This window comes from Pithys albifrons, chromosome 1 (genome assembly GCF_047495875.1).
Source record: "Pithys albifrons albifrons isolate INPA30051 chromosome 1, PitAlb_v1, whole genome shotgun sequence".
Lineage (NCBI taxonomy): Eukaryota > Metazoa > Chordata > Aves > Passeriformes > Thamnophilidae > Pithys > Pithys albifrons.
In genome coordinates, this window is record NC_092458.1 from 17324686 (window position 1) to 17347281 (window position 22596).

The 22596-nt window shown below is 39.1% G+C and overlaps 1 protein-coding gene across 4 annotated transcripts in view; it reads left to right on the forward strand.

The window, feature by feature from the left end:
- The window catches only part of COL4A2 (collagen type IV alpha 2 chain), a 143811-nt gene that overhangs the window by 78950 nt on the left and 42265 nt on the right, over positions 1-22596 (forward strand). For all 4 annotated transcript variants that reach the window (XM_071567578.1, XM_071567491.1, XM_071567331.1 and 1 more), the window contains exons 5-13: positions 12546-12680; positions 12763-12807; positions 14826-14942; positions 15679-15750; positions 17257-17292; positions 17384-17446; positions 19658-19693; positions 20361-20402; positions 20907-20981. In XM_071567578.1, coding sequence (XP_071423679.1) covers positions 12546-12680; positions 12763-12807; positions 14826-14942; positions 15679-15750; positions 17257-17292; positions 17384-17446; positions 19658-19693; positions 20361-20402; positions 20907-20981 — 621 coding nt within the window. The remainder of the gene's footprint in view (positions 1-12545; positions 12681-12762; positions 12808-14825; positions 14943-15678; positions 15751-17256; positions 17293-17383; positions 17447-19657; positions 19694-20360; positions 20403-20906; positions 20982-22596) is intronic.

Consider the following 22596-nt stretch of genomic DNA (forward strand, 5'->3'; position numbering starts at 1 on the left):
TCCTTTGGCACAGTTAATCCTGTAAGCAGACCATTTTTAGTCAAGAAGGCACTAATTTAACAAATCTTGGAGACACTGTAGAATCAGAATCTGAAATACTGTGGAAACTTTCCTTAAGCTGAAGCCTGAAACCAGTCACCAGTGAAGGGACCCAGATGAGTAGTCATGACAAATTGTTTAGCAGTCTGTCTGGTATTCTGATAGAACACAAAAGCTCCCTCTGCTATTTCTTGTTGTCTGGAAGGCTTCTCTTTTCCTCCACATTACCTGTATTTACTATCAGTTAGAGAGCAATCTGGCATATCGTTCAAGTAAAAGCAACTTGCCATTACAGTTTAGCAGTACTTCCACTCCTTCAGTGCCTGCAGAATGAAAAGGAGTAAAAGATCCTTGTCTTTAAACTGGAGAGACATGGATTTGACAGGTGGACCACTTGATGCATGAGGAATTGGCTGGATGGTCACACCTAACAAGTTGCAGTCAATGACTCAATAGCCCAGTGGAAAGCAGTGATGAGTGATGTTCCTCAGGGGTCGATATTGGGACCAGCACTGTTTAACATCTTTATTGGCAACATGGACAGTATGATGGAGTGCACCCTCAGCAAGTTCAATGATGACTGCTGTGTGGTGTGAGTGGCATGCTGGGGAGAATGAATGCCACCCACAGGGGCCTGGACAGGCTTGACATGTGGGCCTGTGCACACCTCAAGAAGTTCAACACAAGTGCAAGGTCCTGTATGTGGGTCAGGGAAATCCCAAGTCAAAATACAGGCTGACTGAAGAATGGATTGAGAGAAACGCTGAAGTGAAGGACTTGGGGGTATTGGCAGACAAGAAGCTTGACATGAATTGTAAATGTGCACTCACAGCCCAGAGGGTAAACAGCATCAAAAGCTGTGTGACCAGCAGGTTGAGGGAGATGATTGTCCCCCTCTACTTTGCTCTTGTGAGATCCAAACTGGAGTGCTGCATCCAACTGTGGGGCCCCCAAGATAAGAAGAACATGGACCTGTTGGAGTGAGCCCAAAGGAGGGCAATGAAGATAATCAATGGTCTGGAGCACCTCTCCTGTGAGAACAGGCTGAGAGAGTTGGGGCTGTTACGTCTGTAGAAGAGAAGGCTCTGGGGAGACCTTATTGCAGCTGTCCAGTATCTAAAGGAGGCCTGTACAAGAAAGCTGTAGAAGGACTTTTCACCAGAGCATGTAATTATAGGCTAAGGGCTAATGGCTTTAATCAAAGAGGGCAGGTATAGATTAGATATTAGGGAGAAATTCTTTACTGTGGAGTGATGAGACACTGGAACAGGTTGCGAAGAAAAAGAGGTGGCAGGTAAATACCCCATCCCTGAAAATGTTCAAAGCCAGGTTGGATGGGACTCTGAACAGTGTGTTACAGTGAAAAGTGTCCCTATCCCACGGCAGCAGAGATGGAGCTAGATATACTTTATGGTCTCTTCCAGCCCAAGCCATTCCATGATTCTATGATCAGACAAAATGGTTTGCTCCGATTCTTATCCCAGTCCTCTGCTGAATCAGCTGCATAGCCCCCACCATCTACAATAAACTGTTAAAAAAATTTCCGGTAGCTTTTGAAATAATTTCAAATGATAAATAGACTTTTTCCTTGTACAGCTGTGGGACTGTCTGCTGCTGATGTTCTCTAGAACATCCTTTCCCCTGAGAGATGAGATTTTGGAATCTGCAGATGTGTGGGCACTCTTGGCCCCCGTTAGTGCTACCTCAAAGCAAGTATAACAGAAAAACTAGATTTTTTTTTTTAGTCAATCTGGAGAATCTTGCTATTCAATTTTATACTCCACACTTGACCTTCTCCTAGACTGTCATCACAGTTACATTCATTTTTTTCAGGTAGATGATACAAAGCTATTTACTTCATGATTCAAAGGAAAATATCTTTTACTCTCCTCTTGTCTGATTTTGAGGAAAAAATCACAGAGAGTTCTCCAAGATGCCATAACACTTAGCCCAAATAATTTAGGTTCCCTAGATCATTCAGCTTGATCTACTACTCCAAACTTGTAAAAACCATCTGTGAGTCTGTGCATACAAAAGACAAGAAAGTTAATTGTATGATATAGAAGAAAACTGCTGATAGTTTTCAGTATTCATATTTAGTACCTTAAAATGGTAAGACTTCTCATAAATTTCTTAGACTGTTTAATTTTTTTTGGAGACAAACCCAGGCCCAGCTTTAAGACTGTCAAAGTAAATGCATGAAAGTATTTGTGATGTTAACAAGCCACATAATCTGGAAGGCATAAGGGTTCATTTAGCTTCAGTGCAAGCTGACTCAACAGCAGGCTTCAACAGAATCCCTGAAATTTCTAGTACAGCATCTGCAATGATACATCAAGGATGGGAAATCATGTACAGAAAACAACTGTACAAACTCCATTCAGATGATATCACAGCACCCTGCTGGTCTTGAGACACATCTGTCTAGAAGTGTTGGGAGAAAAAAAGATGTCTCTGATTCTTCATCAACAATGACTCTTCATATTCCTGCACACATCTGTCTTAAAGCCCCCCATCCTTCCTGGTGGTTCAGAGCCAATCATCTGGCCTTGCTGGGAAGTCAGAGACTGTCCCAAACTGCAAATTTCCATGACGAGAGTGTGAGAGTCTACACCAAGTCCTTTGTACATTCTGCTAGAACATGTGTTCTGGGCTACCATGTGGAAAGGGTATCTCAGTACACAACTTACACCCTCTGTAAGAGAATTAAATTCTTTCTCCTGGATGATTAAAACATCCAGTAGTAACTTCTATTTGCATGATCAAGTCAGTTTTGATAGCTGTTCCTACCACAAGAATAGTTATGCTTTTGTTTAAACAGAAGAGGAGCACAGAGTGGAAAAGTTGGCATACGATAGACTGAACTCCTGGAGGGGTTTTAATTTTCACATACTTAAACTCATGGAACTTAATGCGCTTAACATTTTGGCCAGTTGCACAATTTGGAAATTTCAACAGTGAATGGTTTCTGGACCCAAAAAAAAAAATGTTCTCACAAATAGGAAAAGTGAACAGATGTTACTATTGGTGCTTCCAACGCCTACTGACAGAAAACATCTGTGTTGAACTTCCTGAATTTTGGGATCTTGAGAACACTCCCACACATGACTGAAAGACATTTGAAAGCAATTGGCTTGGCAGATTTGCTCTCGGGTCTATGACTGAATGTTCTAACGCAAGCAGGTGCTGGTTGTTGTCTTGCCTTGAAGAGCCCAGCCAGCCAAGCAGCAACCTTACAGCTATCTGACCAGCTGTGTTATCCAAGTTTTCTACAGCTTGTGTGAACTGTGCTTTTAAAAAGCCCCAGGAAGCAATTGATCTTAATAGTATGGTGGTAATAAAAAGAGTGGAATTAATGGAAGGAAAAAATATTTTGATGCAGATGCTAGCAGAATAGAAAGATTGCACTGCATTGTATGGTGCCCTGGAAAGTTTTTGCCTTTTTAATCCTGTAAAAACCCATGTTGAATGAACAAAATTTTCTTTTGTTCTGAAAATATACTCATGGTGCTAAAAGTGTGTAAGGCATTTGCCATCCAACCAAATGCTCAATCAAATATTTAATAGGTACCATGACAAAGTCTGCCCTTTCACATGAGCATGATACAGCAGATGTCACAGAGTAACTGGGAGTTCCCTGCTTCCTCCTGTTCCTTCTCCACACCCATCAGCTTGATATTTGTCTGGTTATAAGAGCATATTTGGCAAGGTGATTTTCCTCTCTGGTGAATTTTTGGTTGGCTATCAAACTAACTTTCTCCAATTAATTACATAGTACAAAATGTTTGGCAAGTATAAATCAATGACATTTTAGTGTTCTGTCAAACATCATTAGCTCATGATCTCAGTTTTGAGTTCTTTCAAAGAAACATCTCTAAATTTAACGTTAATTACCTCTTTCTTAAAGACAGAATTTAGTGGAACCCAAAGGGACAGTATTTAGATGTCATTTAAGTAGGGGTTTTTTCTGGTTTTGTAGTTGTCTTAGCTTGGTACTCTTAGTTTAACTGACATAAAGTGAGTAGCTCTGTTAACCGCACTTTAAGGCAAACCCAAAGCATCTGTCCAGGTTGCAGTGTCAGGTCAACGTCAGCTCTGCAGGTTTCTGAGATCAGATTTCCTCTTGATCATCTTACATCCTGAGAGAGCATATATCAGAATCTTAGCAGAGCCCAATGTAACCAAAAATTTTGTTGTGCCTGGAATAAAGATGATAGATCCTGACCTAAGAAGCTGCATAGAGGTGCTGGTATTTTTGTGGCTCCTGGCAGCCTGAAAGAAACACGTATCTGAGTAGCCAGAAAGAAAGCAAGGTAGGGGCCAGATGATATACTTGGAATAAATGACTATTTAAACACACATTATCATCTGATCAATGTTTTATGCTGAAATGTTTCCAACTTCCAAGAAAATTGTACTGTTTTATGCCACCAGTAGCAACGGTTCTGGCATATTCTGCCTGCCAAGTTAAGTAAATTTATATCCAGCTCCTTTTTTGTGCAGCCTTCTTGCATAGTTTAGAAAGCAGTGATGTGGAGGTCTGCTTTTGAGCTAGGGACCTAGGCTCCTTTTACAGAAAATTAAGAAAAATGGACGTGTTCCGGGTGCATTTGTTTGACCTAGTTTGAGTATCTGCATTAGGATATATCATACCATGAGATGTCACCTGCACCTGCACCTGATGACTACACTGCATATAGATAAATGTCTATATCTGTTCAATAAGTAAAATCCTTTAAAAAACATTCAGTGCCTTTCATTCCAAGTCCTATCACGTAATTCAACAGAACATTCTCACTAGAGAGATACATCTGCTAATGTATGTGTTAATTCTGATCCTAAATTTACCAGTTTGTCTGTGTAGCCATACTTCAGCAGAGATTCTACTTTGAACTTTCAGACCTATTCCCTTACTGAGTCTGCAAAGAAAACCACTCTTCCCCTCTGCCCACTGCTTCCTTCCCACATCTTGTCCTCCTTCCTCTTCTTCCTTCCTCTACACAATAACTTTTTGAAGATTCATCATGGAAACCCTTGTGAGGTTTTGTCTAGGCTTGCTCTTTCTGATTCTTTTCTTTGAGAGATCATTACTGTAGTCCCAGTATTGTTCTTACTACAGAAGCTTTTCAAAGCACAGAAAGCATTTCTGACATATATTCCTATGTATTTTTTGACATGAAGGAACTATTAACTGGTTCTTTTGAGTTCTTGACCTACATTCCAGCATATATTTTCTTTTGCATGTGTTTTATCTTCTTGGATGATATAGCAACTTTCTGGAAGAACACAAATTGGATCAAACCGTGGGAACAGAAAACAGTAAAAAATTATTTCATTTACTGACTGCAGAAAAGGGATGTGGCTTCTGGTAAAGAGAATCCTTTCATAGCTGTTTTTTTTTAATGAAGATTTAATGTGTAGTTCTTCCTTAATGAAAAAAAAAAAAAACCAAACCCAAAACACTTTCCACAAGCTGAATCACTGCTCTGGAATTAATGTCATTTGGTCACCACTGTCCTGAGAGAAAATGTATGTCCAGACATTGTAGTTGAAAAAGCAGCAGATTGTTACCATGCCACTAGGCTGAACTAGCCTCATTTTTAAGTTATTTTTAACTTAAAGTGAATTTCATAAATTTTTTGTTTACTTTTCATATAAATAAAAAAGCTTTTTCACAAATGAAGAGGAAAGTGTTGTCTGAGAAAAAGAGCTGGAATGTAAAACTCAGCTAAATAACCTCCTCTGAAGTAGCACAAGAGAAATTAAAAGTAGAAATAGCCATTATCTGTGTACTTCTTTTTAAAGCCTGCTGACTCTTTCAGTGCTACTCTGTGTTTAAGAATTGACTATCACACAATTAAGGTACATGAGAAAGGTTTGCTTCATTTGCTTATCAACACTTTAGTTGGACAGCAGAAGTCCATCCCTCCCTAACAGTGGTAACCATGTAGTGGCAGATACTAATGCCAGTCCTACACTAAAAATACAGATTCAGAACAAAAATTGGAGAAGATTCAGGCCTGTGACATTATATGCAAATTTAGCAATCCAGTGGAGAAATAAAATAATAATTTTATCTCATTCCTCTTAGAAAACCAAGTCCATCTACTACACGAAATCAAGGTTGAATGATGGAACACCTTCACTTCAGAAAGCCATGCTGCTCAGTTGCATGATGCATTTCATCCCATTTCATTTGCACTTTGTCAGCTATCTCACTGTCAGACATTTTACCAGAAACCTTTTGCTTTCATCACCTTAGACCTCACACAAGGATGGTTTGACCCTATTTGAACTTTTTATCAGGTTTCCCAAAGGTTGTACCATGCCCTGGAAACCTGCACCTGCATTGGTGGGGGCTGTGTGCCGCAGCAATGGCTGGTGCCATCTAGTGAGGAGCTTCTGAATGCTCACTGCAAACTGAGATAGATCTCTGTCATTTAGAAAATAGTCATTAGTACAGTCCTGGAGGCACAGGAATAAAGTAACATGCTACGTATCTTTAACAACCAAGTCTGCACAAACTTGAGGATTTTTTCTCCCAGATAATCTTTCTCTCCAGTGGCTGGCATTAGCTGTGTTTTGCCCTATGTGTTTGTATTTCCCACCATTCCATGGATTGTTTTGATCCACTCTTCCTAGGTGGAATTGCAAAAGTGTTTAAATCTTGCTAAACCAGAACTCATTTTTGAGTTGCTGAGGTACATGGAACCATTCCAACTACATCATCAATGTACAACATAAAGATGTATAGTGACTCCTGTAGCATGATAGATGTACTCACTCATCAGTTTCTGGAACTCTCTGGAGGTCTGTCCGTACTGAACAACCTAATGCTGCCAGAACCAGATGCTGAATCGAACTAGTCAGGCCACAGCAGCATGGTGCTCTGTGTGGTCTGCTTTTCTCTGCCTCTCAGCCCAAAGTGGTGCAGCCCCGTGTCTGAAGTATTTCTAGCACACTGTGCACTACATGGAGCTGAAACTCCAAACTCTACCCACATATTCTCCTGTAATATGTTTAATCCATAAACTCTTGGTTTTATACTCCAGCAAAAATGCCAGGTGATATGCCCATCTCATTCTGACTCACTGTGCCACAGGAGGGTTCTTCATGTTGTTCCTTGTCGTTTTTATTTTGGGGGGCAGTGGGAGCGCCAGGATCAAACAGTTTTAATTTGAGCTCAATGATTGTTTTAGTATGCCACCTCCATGGAAACTGCTTCAGAGAATCACAAATTTCCTGCATTTCCCCATTCTCCACCTTTTGCTAGCATTACATTTAAAAACTTCAGTTTCTTTCTTGTGTGCCTGCCTGGGTTAGCACTTTTAATCAGCTGAGAAGTTGCTCATTTTTCTTATAAATTATTTTATTCCCTGGAGGGTTGCTTTCTGTTCCACTTGCTGATCTCGCTGAGTAGGATTGCATCGAGGTCCTTGCTGTCACATCCTTTCCCCATCTGTTTTTACAGAGACTATTCCAGACAGAGTGCTCTTACAAAAAGTCCCAGCTCCAGCTTGTCTGTCATGGTCAGATCACCCTTCCCACAGGAAATGAACTTGTCCTTTCACCAATGACCTTTTTAAAATGTCAGGGAATCAACCTCCTTTCTTCTTGTCCACTGTTAAATAAATGATGGCCTACAAGGATCATTTTCATGTGGGGAATACTGAATCATCACATTCCATGTACCAGAAGTAGTGGCAGAATGGAAATCTCTAATGAAACATGGAGGAATGAGTTCAATGACTGTGAAGCTCTGTAGAAACTCTGGTTCTGTCCTCTCTTTATTGCAAATAAACATTTTCTCCTATCTTTATATCTCCACCCTGGTAGTTGGATTTCTCAGCAACTCATGATGATGTTCCTGTGTTTTAAAACCTTTGGAGCAGGTACTGTCATTTATTGTGTCTTTATTTGTATAGAACATCAAACATTTGGTTCCTCTCAAAATTAGGACACCCTCCTCTGCCAGTTTTGTTTCCACACTGTACATTTAGCAGTAAATTAGAAGAAAGAAAGTATTGCAACATGACATCTCTTTCATCTGACTGATCATAAAAGAACTGGAAATTAAAGTTCAAGATGCAAAACATGAACATTCTTAAGTCCACTGGTACTTAGTTGCAAAATACTTTTATTGAATTCAGTCATAACCCCGACAGCATATTCTTCTATGCACATCACTGGAGAAGTGACAATAACATGGCAAGTGTTTTCTGGGAAGATTTCCTCCAGACTTCCTAATTTCTGACCTTTGCTCTTCTCTGTAAATAGCTTTTGCAAAATGACTGGACTGGCCACATGAATTCTGCTAGACCTCTTCAGTCAGCTAAAGTTGCAGAAAGAGCAAAGCAGGGGCTGCAGATTTAGGTGTGTATCCTGATACTGGAAGATTTGTAATTCAAGTAAACAGTTACAAAAACTTTGTATAAAAGCAAAGAAAAAGCTGTTTCATAGTCTTCAAGATATTCCATCAGCCCACGTTTTCCTGTTCTTTTTGTGTGCTCCCTTGGAGGTGCTGACCATAGCATTCCACACACACTTCAGTGAACCTTTGAAACACTGACCTGTAAATCCAGTGGTGGGTGACAAGGGGTAATTGTGCCATGGTCTGCCTTCAGGAAGAGGTCCAGTTCATCCCAGCCAAATGGGAAGCCTTCTGCTGGAGAGCACTATGGGCCAGAGCACATTCCTGCAATGCTTTATCATTTAAGGAAAGTAAGCAATACAGAGTTTGAGTTGTCTAAACTATGACAGGGATAGTGTGTTTCCCTAAGCTTGACATTTATTTTGAGGGTAGATTTAGACCTGGAAATTTAATCCAAGTACAATTTCACAGCTTTGGAAAATTTTCTAGGATTTCTGTCCCTCCAGGAGCACAGGCAGAGCAGTATCATGTGTGGCATGAATCACACAGGAGTATTTGGGACTCTAATAATTGAGTCATGCTTTATTTGACTGAACCTTTCAGATTGATTGTCTTTGCTTAAATCTCCTCGGTGACCTTTACCACAGAGAGAATGTTCTTAGGTCACTTGCTAATGAAAAGGGGACATACTTGTTCAACAAAGGATCTAACATGAAGAAAGCAAGAGTAAAATCTGACAAGTCTGAGTTAACGAAGGTTAACAAAGTTAATTCGGTTAACAAGCCTAGGTACTAATTGTCTGAATAATTACATAAACATTGTCATGATATTAAGTACTTCCCCAGTTCTGACTCCAGCATCATGCTAAACTGGTCCCATACGGATCAATTTTCTTGTCTTTATTGCAAATAATATTAAATAACTCCTATTCCTCGACAAACAAATAACCAGACAATTAGCAGGAAAACATGGGGAAGGGGCACTGGTGCCCAGCCCTCTTCCTTGTTTTCCATTCCTTGTGTACTCTTTTCTCCACACCAGATAGGAAAACAGGACTGGAAGTGGGAAAGTGGTATCTGGTATAGGAGTTAGAGTGGTAACCATGTCCCATAGAATACCACTGTTGAAGTGTACAGCTATGCATGTTCCCTGTAGAAAGCCAGGCACAGATTTGACAATTCTGAAAATAACCAGCATTTTACCAGAAACGACAATGAAAAATTTTACATGTGTTTTTCCTCCAGACAACTGCCCACAAAAGGGGTGTAGATCAGCACTAAAGAGAGGGTTTGCATATCTCAGGTGGATGAGTGTTTTTTGGAATATATTTGGTTTCTTTGGGCTTTCATGTACTCCAAAAACAAAGTGGCATTACCAGTGTTCAGAGTCCATGTATTCTTTGCTTTGCAGAAGTAACTGAAACATGTGTTTTGAGACCCTGTCAAAGTTCAAATGCAACTGTAAACAACTCAGATCTCTATAACTGATTTTGAATCGGTTGTCTGTGTTCTTTGCAGATGTATAAGATATGTTTCCGTTCTTTTTAAACCTTTTTAAAGGTTCCTTTCTAGATTTGGGTGTTTGAGGGAGAACAAATTACCTTAAACATTTAATGAAGTTTTAAGGTTTTATGGTAAAATGGAACTATTTTATATTGATATTTGCTTAAGTGTTGATATTGCTCTACTAAAAAAACAAAGCCCAAACCAGTGAAACAAACAAAAATTAAGAACACAGACTCCATTTTTTAATTAATGATATGTCTATTATTTTCATTAAAAGGCAATTTGATGGGGTATGCTTAATTTAACATGCTATTATTATATAATATGTATATATATTATATATATAATTTATATATACTTAAATTTTGAGCCATAGTAGGTAAGAAAAATTGAGAAAATGTGACATCAGAAAGAAATTATTTTTCCAGTCTTGGTACTCACACTGATAAACACTGGTTCAAATTTAAATCATTACTCTAGTGTTTCTATTCAGCATCTTTCCACTTGGGTCAGGCAGCTAAGAAAATATGTGTGCTATGAATGTCTTTAGACAACGATCTGCACCTCCATAGAATAACTTCTAGAGAGTCACTGTTTTTTTAAAAAACTAAAACCTACTGCTGTGAAGTTAGATGCATCTATAATAGCTGGCTTTGGCTGGAATAAGAAAACGAGCAGCTGCTTGTTTAGATGCATATGCCACCTGCCAACATGAGTTATATTATGTTCTAGATATATTCATAAAATCTTTGTTCCTTCTCAGTTTGTTAACCTGAAAAGACCTTTGCTCCCTAGCATCTAATAATCCACATGGGCAGGCTTAGTTTAGAAGTAGGGATGCTAGATAAAGTTGAACTTGATTATAAGCAGAGGGAATTTATGCTAACAGCTCAAACACTTAAATTCATGCTGTCCTTTGGCAATGCTCCTATACCATCAGTATTAATCGTAACGGAGTAGCAAAAGATCCATCCTGGTGGCTTGTCCCAAGAAATTCCATGTAATTCAGCTGTCATATTGGCTCATTCCCAGTCTTCTTCCAAGGAAAAGACTTGCACTGAGTTCTGCACTGTGTTTGGCTGTTTTTTCAGCTTCTTAATATGGATTCATTTGACATCATATAATAAGATTTAAAATATAAAATCCTACTCCAAGTGTTGTGTTTATTTTCTATGAAAGCAGCATGGAAAACTGATTTGTTTTTAAAACTACAAGTAAGTTGTGTTTCAGTCATAGTATTTGGTTTCGGATATGTGGAATGAAGACAACTGTAGCATAGATAAATTAATTATGGATAGTTGTTGACTATGAAATTTTGAAAGTGTATTACAAATGAGCCTATCCTTCATTATGAGAATAAAATAAATGTTGCCTGCTATCAGTATGTCATTGTTTAGTATCTTTGCTACAACTTCTTGATACAAGGAAATTAGGATATCTTCAGGTTCATTTCTTCAAGTCCCCACACCCTCTTCCTATCTCAATGGCATTAAATGAAGTTGAACCATTAGCCTTCTTGGACAGGGATTGCATTCATCTTCTAGCTCTTTCTTTGCAGGCATGGGTGACACTGTAAATAAAGACTGTAAAATTTTATACTAAAACAAGGTATTATATTTTATCAGCTCATTTTTATAAATACAATCTGTTCATGTTTTGCTGTAATTCTTTCTTTGTGAGATGCTGATGCTCTTGCAGCTACTTTATGAAAAAATTCTAATTGCATTTTTTAAAATCTTTAATTCTATTTTACTTAATTTGAATGTCATGGTAAATGGTACTGTTCCCTATTTAAAGCATATTTCTCTAGAAAATATTGTGGCAATTCACTATTTAATGTCATTAGGGCAGTGAGTACTGCGGAGCATGAAAACATGTGCCTTCAGTGATGCTTCGTCTGGAATGACACTCAAATGCTTCGGTTCACAGATGTCAGATATATTGCCACAATCCATTACTTAAACTACCATTGTGCCATTTCAAAATTGTTTTTTCCCCTTTTGAGCCTTGTGATGTTGGCAGTCAATGGGGATTATTTTTAAACAGTGTTTGAAGTGGCCTGCAGAGCAGAACCGGTGCTGGAAAAGGAGGATAACAAGTGAGCACTGTGTGCAACTCCTCAACCTGTGCAGATACATGCATGTCTCATTTTCAGGCTCCACTGCTGAATAGAAATATCATCCCTAAAGAGGCAGAAATTCCTGCCATTAAATATCAAACTCCACTTGAAATAAATACAGCCACTAAGCTGATTTCACTGTTAAGCATATTTTACTTGGTTGGAGCATATTTGGTTATGTTTTTGGAGAACGGGTCTTGAAGAGCATCATTCCAAAGAAAATATTTTTTTCATAGAGTAGCCATGAATATTCAAGTGATGAATGTTGATTTAAGTGTTAATATCCATGTGTTAATTTTGTGACCTCATGCACAATGTGGTCACTGCTGCTGGAGTTTCTGTGTGGTGTTTCCAGCTAACATTCGTCAAAGAGCCTGGCCTACTGGAATGGAAAGAGATTCTGTATTTATTTTCTCTTTGAGAGATTGACTCCAATGCAGCAGTGATAACTAATCCAGTTTCATGCATCACAACTGTTCCTATATAAATGCTGTTTTATTCTTTTTATCAGGGCCAGCCAGGACTCCTTGGATCACAGGGGTTCACTGGACCACCAGGATTGATGGGGATCCCAGGAGTGCAAGGTCCCAAAGGTCACAAAGGTGAAAGAGGATATCCAGGAATAAGTGGACCCAAAGGAGAAGTGGTAACTTTTGAATATCAAATGTTTGAGCTAATAAGCAAAATACTGGGCAGAACTTAATTTTGATTGTTCTGTTTCACTCTAGGGACAAAGAGGAGTCACTGGATTTCCTGGGGCAGATGGCATTCCTGTAAGTAGCAGGTTACTTCATCTTTAAGAAATCACCAACTGCAAATATTGCAGGCTAGTTTAAAGCCTTTGTACTTTAATTAAAATGTCTGGGTTAAATTCTACATCAGCCACATACACACTTTTCAGTTCAAGGCATTTACTGAAGTGAGCAACAATAGAGTAGAATCTGTGCTTTCTCTCATTTCCTCAGATAGTTAAGGTCTATTTGCTTTGTCCCATGGAAAATTTCCTGCATCTGTGGAGGTTACTCAGCTAAGTATGTTCTTTTGTAGGAAAGACCTGTGACGTAAGTACTTTACATCTCTTAAGCTTGTGAATGAAGAACACGAGTGGGTCATTCCTTAATTATTTCAGATTTGCAAAGCACATAGAAACACCAGTGATTTTAAGAATGCTAACCACTGTTAATTTGCTATGTAGCTAGTATGGCACACTTGAGATAGTCTTAAAAAACTTACTGAGAACTAAACAGTGTCAAACTTTGAACAAATTGACCAGGTCCATGAAGCTGAAACACTCCAAGAGGAAAACTGGATAAAGTTCACAACACAGTGTTTTCCCAGCTTACACTTCTTTACATCTTGTGTCATAAAATAACAAAGAAATCTGAGTCACTGGAATCCCTGGACAGAGTTCCCAGGCTTGGGTTTCCTTTATAGTGCTCCCTGACACTGGGGCCCCGCTTTGCAGCCCACGCATCCACATCCACTCTCCTTTCACCCTTTTTTGTTTCCAGAAGAGCTCCCTATCAAGTTTCAGGGATTTCTCTCACACAATCTTCTTCATCTTCCTCTTTCTCACTCTGAAAGGAAAAGAAGAACCATTTTTCCCATTTCTATTAATATTCCTGAGCCAAGGATCTTGTTCATCTCACTGCATCTTGCTGGGTTTTTTCTGAGCACTGTAACACCCTGGGAAGGAGAGTAAATCACTTCCCCATGAAGCCCAGTTTTGCTATAGCTGGACTGCTTCTCTCACCTGAGCAAGCTTTCTTTTTTGGCCCTGCCTTCCAGTCAGTACTTGAACCTGCATTTTCATTGTGTCCTCTCCTCAAGGTCCCTTGCCCTTCTTACTCCCTTACATTCTCCAATCAGTTTTCTCAGGCCAAGACTTGACATCAACTATGGGAGGGCTGGTAGACAGACAAATGAATGAACTGTAATGGCACAGTGCTAGGACGTGGGGCTGGGGGCCAAGAGAGAATGATGGCAAGGCTGAATAGCTTCTGGGGTGAGGAGTGCCGTGCTGAGCTGGGTAGGGACATGGACAGATTTTTTCTAAACAATGGAGAAGATCAAAGAGAAAACTCTTGCCATAGATAAAGGAGAATGGAGAAATATTTTATGGTAGTTTCTGTTGTTTCTGACTGAGCCCCCTGGATAAAAGCTGCTCAAAGGAAAATTTGCTTCTTATTGGCCTCAGTGCAAACCAGAAACAACAGTAATTAAGGTGAATGTGGGTACAGCAATGGAAATCCAGTTTGAGATAGAAGTAACTTTTCAGAGACTCTATATCAAGGTTCTACGGTGCCCCTGTCTCCCTACCTTTCAGCACTGCTGTTTTCTTCCATACTCACAGCCTCATTCTAACACTCAATCTAACTCCAACAGCGTCTCTGAGTTTTTTCCTGGCTTAGAATGTTCAAAGTCAGTGAGGAACCTTTCTTCCCACTCTTGCAGTGTGAAGAATGCTTCACAATCTCACTTCTTGGTGGTTCCCTGCGCAGCAGCCTCATCTGGCATAGTTCTTTGCTTAACAGAGCCTGCATTGAGCATAGCTTTCTTACCCTCTCTGAAAGGTCCTTCACTACTCATTTTTTCATGCTGTCTGGGGCATCTGGTTCAAGCTGCAGCTATATTAAAAAAAGGCACTGTCTGTTTCTGTCTTTGAAAATCCTAGTTTCCCATGGATCCAAGCCTTGGGCTTAATGTGAGAATGTCTAAATACTGTGTGACTACAGGAAAAGGAAAACTAGAAACAGATGGATAGATAAACACTTTTTTTTTTTCTCAACAGGGTCATCCAGGGCAGCCAGGACCAAGGGGGAAACCGGGTCATGATGGCTGTAATGGGACAGCAGGAGACCCTGGTGACCCGGGAACTCCCGGACACTCTGGTTTCCCTGGTACCATTGTAAGTAGCTGGCAGTAAGTGAGTACCTGAAGCCAAGAACGTTGCTGAAGTGAGTTTCATTCACACATGTGTTGGAAGCCAATGGAATATCCCCTAATGCAGCTCCCTTTTGGCTCAGCAGAGCATTCCTGTTGACTTACCATGGACACACTGCCTTATGCTTAGTCATTAAATTGCAGTCAGTGCCAGAAGGTCTGCTCAGAGCTATACCTGTCACATAGGTCTTGCAGAGAGATTACTTTAGGAAAACCTGTACAGCTGTGATCAACAGCAATAAAATAATATTAAACTCACAATTTCTGATAAAAGTTACCCGTTCTTCCCTGCCCCACAACCAAAATACTGGTTTTCCATGGTGGGATATGTAGGATCATGCTGAGGTGAGCAGAGGGGCTCCTAGGTTTACCAGAGGGGCTCCTAGGTTTACCAGCACAGGTGTCAGCCCTGAGAAGCTACAAAATCAGCTCTAACTAAGGAGGTGCTACTCCATAATACCGCTCCCAGGTAATGGAGGGTTCCTCCCCCAGAATCAAAAATTCTGTGTAGTTTGAAGGTTTACACTTTTTTCCTAAACCATAAATTTCTAAAGCTAGGCATAGTCTCTGCCTCTGAACAGCAGTATGTATATGTATACTTATGAAAACACCAACAAATATTTTTCATTACTGTTAACTGTTTATGTGTTAACATACATGATATGAAAGCTTACATTTTGCTTTCTTTTGGTCACCTACAGGGAGTCCAAGGGCCAAAGGGCCAGAAGGGGGAGCCGTATATAATAGCGCCAGAGATCATAAGTCGACACAGGGTATGTCTGTGACTTCTATGAGCTATTCATGCTCAGTACTGTTTTGCAAGCAGATGATGGAGCGTGATATTTTCTTACACTGTGATGAGCATGTCCCAAGAGGCCCACTTTGATTTTGTGTAGGCTTTGCAAGGCAGCAAAGTCTATCTGATATCGCAGGAAAGAAAATCTCCACTCAGTTATTTGCAAGCAATTCCAGCCTACAGGTGGAGTGCAAAGGCACTGTAGATGATGTAGTTCAAGTATTAACCCTCTTTATTCAATGACTACATTTGTATAACGCTTGGCAAAATCCTTCCTTTGCCATAGTTTTGTCCATTGAATGATTCTGGTTACTATTAGCATCCTTTCTGTAAAATTTTCATGCAAGAGTTTGAGTGAGTTAGGGTAAAATATACTTCAATTTTTTATTTAGCTATTTATTAAGCCCCAACTATTCTTATGGGTGCTTTATTGTGTCTAATCCTTAAAACTAGTTAGATAATCACTTGTACCTTTTTCTTATTTGTACAGTCTTGTATAATTTGAAGATATCAGAAGGAGATAAGGGATTACATATGCTGATAGAGAATAAATTGTGACCTATTTAAAAGCAGCTTCTGAACCATACTCAGCACAACAGAGATCTGCTGACATTGTTTATGTGTATTTTGTGCCAGAAATGAGTGCCAAAATAGGGTTTTCTGTTGACATATTTGTAAGTTGCCTGTATTTTTAATGGAACCTTCTTTTCCTTTTAGAAACTCTTCAAATCTGCACTTGTTAATAGTTAGGAATGATTAAGTAATGTTTAAGAAATGCTCAAGTATGTTGTGGCCAAGGATGGATACTGACACCTGTGTTCATTTCAGAAAGTACACAAATTATTATGTTAACTAAGCTCAAATTAACTAGATAGTTAGGATGCTACTCAAAATGATTGGAGGTGCTTGGACTGAATACCACATTATTTATGGGTATTGGAAGATCTTTGCGCTGGAACATTTTTTGGATACAGTTTCCAAAAACATTTCAGCATGTACTGCAGTTAAAATATGTGGTCACTGAAAACAGTATGTTCTAAATGCTTTTAGTGACTCAGAAGAGAATAAAAATTATTTGGTAATTCCCATGCAACTTATGAAAAATGAGCTTGCACATTTCAGCTAAAGTTATAACCCTAACTAAGCCACTGGTTAGACAGGACTTTTCTAAAGAGAATTCATTGTTGTCTGTTGTATATTCCAGCCTTGTAGTTTGGATCCCTAACTTTACCAGCCAACTTTGTACCTTCCTACTGCATTGCATGCAACTACACTATATATAGAAAGTACAAAATCTGTGTGGCCTACATTAAGTAATCTCAACATCTGTATGGAATGCATCTGTATGTAAGAGTTTGTGTAGCATTGTATGCTGTAATTAGTTTTCTGAATGAGAAACAAATTGAGTGAGGAAAAATTCTATTGATTTTATATATAGTATTTATTGCATGTCTTACTTCTTTGTTGTTGGATTTCTTTTTAGGGTGATCCTGGGGATCCAGGATTCAATGGTTTTCCAGTAAGTAGTATTACTGTGAATGTGATAGTGTCAACAGTAACTGATATCAGAACAACATTAATTCATGGTTGGTGTTTTCTTTTATTTAAAGGGACCTCCAGGTACACTTGGTATTCAAGGACCTATGGGTCCAAGAGGAGAGCGAGGAAGACCAGTAAGTATATTTAAAATATGTTCTCAAGAAAACTACCTTAATAGAAGAATTATGTCAACAAGTTTAATTTGTTTGATTGTAACCTAGGTTACAAATAGCAAGTAGGTGTCAATGGACGTAAAAGCTTTTAAAAGGCATACTGAGACAGATTCTACAGAGATGAATACTGCAGAAAGAGATATAGTTTCTTTTGTCCTGTGTTGTCAGAAGCTTTTGATTGATATTGTAGCTCTTTAACCTTCTTGGAAGAGCCTTGTTTGTAAGGATTATTTAATGCTGCTCAGTCTACACATCCCTACAATGAGTTATCAGAAATATCAGGATTTGAATATGTTACCTTTTCTGCTCATAAAGAATATGTATATCAGCTCCCTACACTTTCCACAGGAGATTGAATAGTATTTGGAATGTTATTTTTTTTAACTGTTTTTCAGTCTTTTTCTAAAATCAACATTTGTGGCACTGATGTGAACAACTGTGTCTGTAGAGTTCTTTGGGAAGACTGTGTTCTCTCCAGATACCATTTTCTGCATTACTTATTTCTGTGGTTAATAGTTTTATGGGTGAGAAGTAGATGTCGAAATTCAATATATTTCATTTTCTTTAAGATTATTTTTCTTTTCCTGTAAGACAACTTCATAGTATTTGTTTTGTCAAAATTCAGTTTGGACAATAACTTTGGACCTGCTCTACCTCACTGATCTTAGGGGGAAAAAAATAATTCAGGGCTTCTTACACACAGCCTCCATAGCTGTTTTCAAGGACATCCTCCTCAAAAAATAAAAAAAGTAATTCTAGGACTAAATCCACAGCACTAAGCCTTTACAAAGTTAATTTTCTGCAGTAGCCTGTTTTATTACTTGGAGTAAACTGCACCTTGTCTTTTTCTTCTGGTCCTCCTGACGGGACGGGCAGTCTCCTCAGTCCTTTGTTCACTCTTCCTTTAGAGCAAACCCACAAAGTTCATGACCTTCACACAGGAGCTCATCCTGCAATGACTTACATTTCCAATGCTTTTTCTTGGATGTTAGGAGTGCTATGAACCTTACATTTGCCGAGCCCCATGACTGCATCCCTCTGGTTATCATATTGGCAATGTGTCTTTTTAATAAAATACATCCAACTATATTTACTGCCTCTAAGGCTGTGACCCACCTGTGAGAATGACTTGGGAGCATTTCAGAGGTCTGAATTTGCATCATTCCTCTTCTCTAAGTCCTTGGTACTGCACAAAGGGAAGCTTGGCTCCCACAGGTCCCTGCAAGGTCTCCAGGCAGAGGGATACACTGTGCAGCGCATCTGCTCAGTAGGTTAGGCAGTGACTCACAAACTACTTGACTAACGAATACTGATTCAAAAGCAGCTTTTTCAGAACAAGTCTTGTGTTCATGCACATAAAAGTACATAGCCAGGCAGAGATGCCTAACACATTCAGGTCTCACCTGAAGTTACTATCTTTTCCTTACAGGTCAGGCTTGGTTTTGCATAATGCGCTTGCAACCCCTTTGGGGCTCAGTAGGTGGACAGTTCCATCTGCAGCCTTCTCTCCTCTCTACATCACTCATTCACCATCTTCTCTGAACAGTTCATGCTTTTTATTCACCCCACCTTTCCCTCATTTGACAGAGTTTTTAATGGGTAGAGCCTTTTGGAGTCTGTTAGGTAACACAGGTTCCAAAGCAAGGCGTGTTGTCTCTCCAGTTAGCTGCTTTCCTACTGCTTGTAAGGCTCTGGCACATTTATTTCCTGTTTCGGTTTCAGTTTCCACAATCTCCCTTTGATTTCATTCTGTACAATCCCAAATAGGTAATCTGAGATGCATATGGTAGTTCAATACCCTTTACAGACTGATGCAGTACCAAGACACCAGTCTGGTGAAGCACATAACGATGTGCTTAATTTTAATGACCTTCAAACATTACTAAGTCAGGATCCAAAAGCACAAGTCCTTATTACTTGATATAAAAATGGGTTTTCATTAGGTCTAAGCTGGGAAATTGTTATTCTGTTCAGAAAGCTTACAATGGGACTTAGGAGGTTGTTTTTCAGAACAGTAAATACAGCTAGTATAGTGAGGATAGCTCACGGAATGCTGAGGAATACACTGCCTACTAAATGTATACTTATGTTTCAGACAGAAAATAACTAGACTCCTGCATGCATTGATTAGAAAGCAACAAGTAACTTGCTCTCCCTATTGTATTTCCTCAGGGACGACCAGGGCCCCCAGGACTACCAGGACCACAAGTAAGTCTTTGTGTCAAACTAGTTAATGTTGATTTTGTGTTGCTGAGGTTTATCCAAGACCCACTTGAAGGCGGTAAAATAAAGAACCACAGGCTGCACCAAAGACTGTGTAGCACAAGACTTTCTGTGTTGGCTGTATACCATGAGAAGTTAATCTTACACTGGGATCGCCTACCCTGAAAAGATTAAACCAGTTCTAGAGCCAAATTTAATTTGCTACTGTAGTCACAGTAGTTTCCCATGAACAGAGAATCCTTGCAGTCTTTACAATATTCAATTATATCTCTGTGGAAAAAATACATGAGTTCATTGTTCCAGCCCACTTAAGTTTTTTTTATTTAGCATTCAATGCTATTAAAAATCTTGCAAAAGAAATGCTTGATCGTTTTACAACATTGCTTAGTGGATGACTCAAAGTCTCTTGCAAGAAGCATTGGTAGCATGAGATTTAAATTAGAGTTATCTCTCTGAAAGTTTGTCTATAAAAACACTTCTAAATCTATAAAAATACTTGGAGGTAAACCTAGACTATTATTTGATTGAAGTTCTTCAGTGGTGTCCTACAGACTTTTAAGACTGAAGAGGTCTTTAAGCATGTTTAAATTTGAATTTTAGGTTTCAAAATTGAGTTGTACACTTGGTAAATTTTGACCTATTGTTTTTGCAGGGCAACAGGGGCCTTGGCTTCTATGGAGAAAAAGGTGAACAGGTAAAGGAAAACTAACGAATTAATATCACTACTAAAGGACAGGTTGATGTTATCTGCTGTTCATAAGGAAACCTATTTTAGATTTTCAGTTGGATTATGTAATTATAAGAGAAAAAACAAAGTGTAACTTTGACAGTAATCATCCATAAGGAATGTCATAGCCGAACCAGCTTTTACATGTCTAGGTCTATCTGTGCCTTCATTTACGTTGACACAGAGGTAACACTTCTGAAATGTATAAAGCCAGGCCACTTTATAGAAAGTGATAATCTTTGCTGTTATTCTGGAAACATGCAGGGCAAGAGCAAGTATGTTAAACCAGCATAAAATAAATTCATCTTGCCATCAATTTTTTTGTTATCGTTGTATGTGGTTTAGATCCATACTCCTAGCTCAGGCAAATCTGTATTCCTGCTTTTTTGCATTTTCCCAGACCCTGTGCTGATCAACAGCTTGACAAGGTTTATAACCATTAGTCAATGTACTTTCATGCTTTTCCTTCAGGGCGCCCCAGGTCCTCCAGGTCCACCTGGGCTTCCTACAAGAGAACTGACGGGTGTCCCGTCTGACAAACACAAGGTAACTAGAGGGTATTGTGATGAAATAAAAAAGAAATTAAGAGCATTGCAGTACCAAAACTAAAATATTGTACAAATATGCTTTTACATATATAACTTAGAAGACTTTAGTATATCAAAAGAGAAATGTGCTACTTTTCCACAACTGTGACCAGAAAGTATTGATTGAAACTATGGTGGCTAAAGTAATTCAGAAAGTACTTCCCAAGTCTAGAGATACCTTAGGCAAATTTGTTCTTTTTGTTTAAGTATGCAACTACTGGCCATTACACATCTGATTGTACAAGCAGAAATACCTGCTGAGAAATCATTACTGTGTTTGTTTTTATAACTTACCTCTGTGGTGCAGATGTTTGGGTACTTAGAATTTATGCTTGTTCATACGTGTTGGAGAAATATTGAACAGGAGGATGCAGTTTATTCTTGTCTACTGCTTCTTCATGGAAGCAGAGATACTCATACCCTGTATGTGTATATCCTGTATCAGACACCATCCTCCAGACAAGTAATTTTTCATCCCATATTTGAAGTTAGAAAGTTTAGGTGGCTCATGAAATTTCTGCAGTAAGATAAGTGTTACCACCGACCCCAGAAGGGGAAGGGTAACCCACGTTCTTGTTAATAAATCCCTTGAGGTGGATTAGAGTGAAATGATATGAATAATCAACATTTGTAAACATATATATATATGTAGGGTTTACTTTAGAACAGTTTTGTTTCAAAGGTAAACAGATACGTTGCCATTGTAGGTGTTATCATCTATAGTAATATAACAATATTAAAGCATAAAAATGACACTTAGGAAATTTATAAGGAGAAGGAAGAGAAAGAAAGGATAAAGGTCCTTAGATGTTTATAGTCATGACCCACTGGATCCAGCGATTCAGCTTGGTAGTTGCAGCTTCCATGTCTGTTGATTGAACTGGTTATCACAGTCCTGTTGAAGTAATGGTCTTGATCCATTGGAGCTGGGGGAAACCTCCCAAACTCAAAGATCTCATGAGTTATGCACTTCAAACTCAGGTAGGAACACCTTGTACCTCCCCTGGGGTGAGGAGTGTTACAATGGGTGGTGTCATGGGACATGTCAGGAGTCTCTGGCACTTCCTAAGATGTTACAGCGGCCTGTTATGTCAGCATCAGTAATGGTCCATCATGGTCCAACATTTGAGATGAATAGTCCAGGCCAGATGCAAAATGTCTTTGAGGTTCCCTGGAGGGATTTTTACAGCAGAGTCATCATATAAGGGAGGACATTGGCATGGTAAAAAGGATTATCCTACCTCACAGGATTTGCCTCTCATTAGCCTCTTCCCTTATCTGGAAATCCAGTTTATTTGCTTCAGGTGTGCATACACTTCTGCACCTGGGATAGTTGAACAATGGCACCTACTTACCCGACCTGAAGGTCCTTTCACAGTAGGCATATTCAGGGAGGGCTCAGCTTTGCTGTGTGAGCAGCTGTTTCTTTTCCATCTGCTACAGTGAACAAAAGTCTTTCGGTGATCTTATAATGTTAAGGCATTAACTATGTCAGTCTCTTGCAATGAGTAAATTTGTATGATATTGGAAGATCTAAAAATGCTTTTAATGCTCTGCAGTCTGCATTAAGTAAC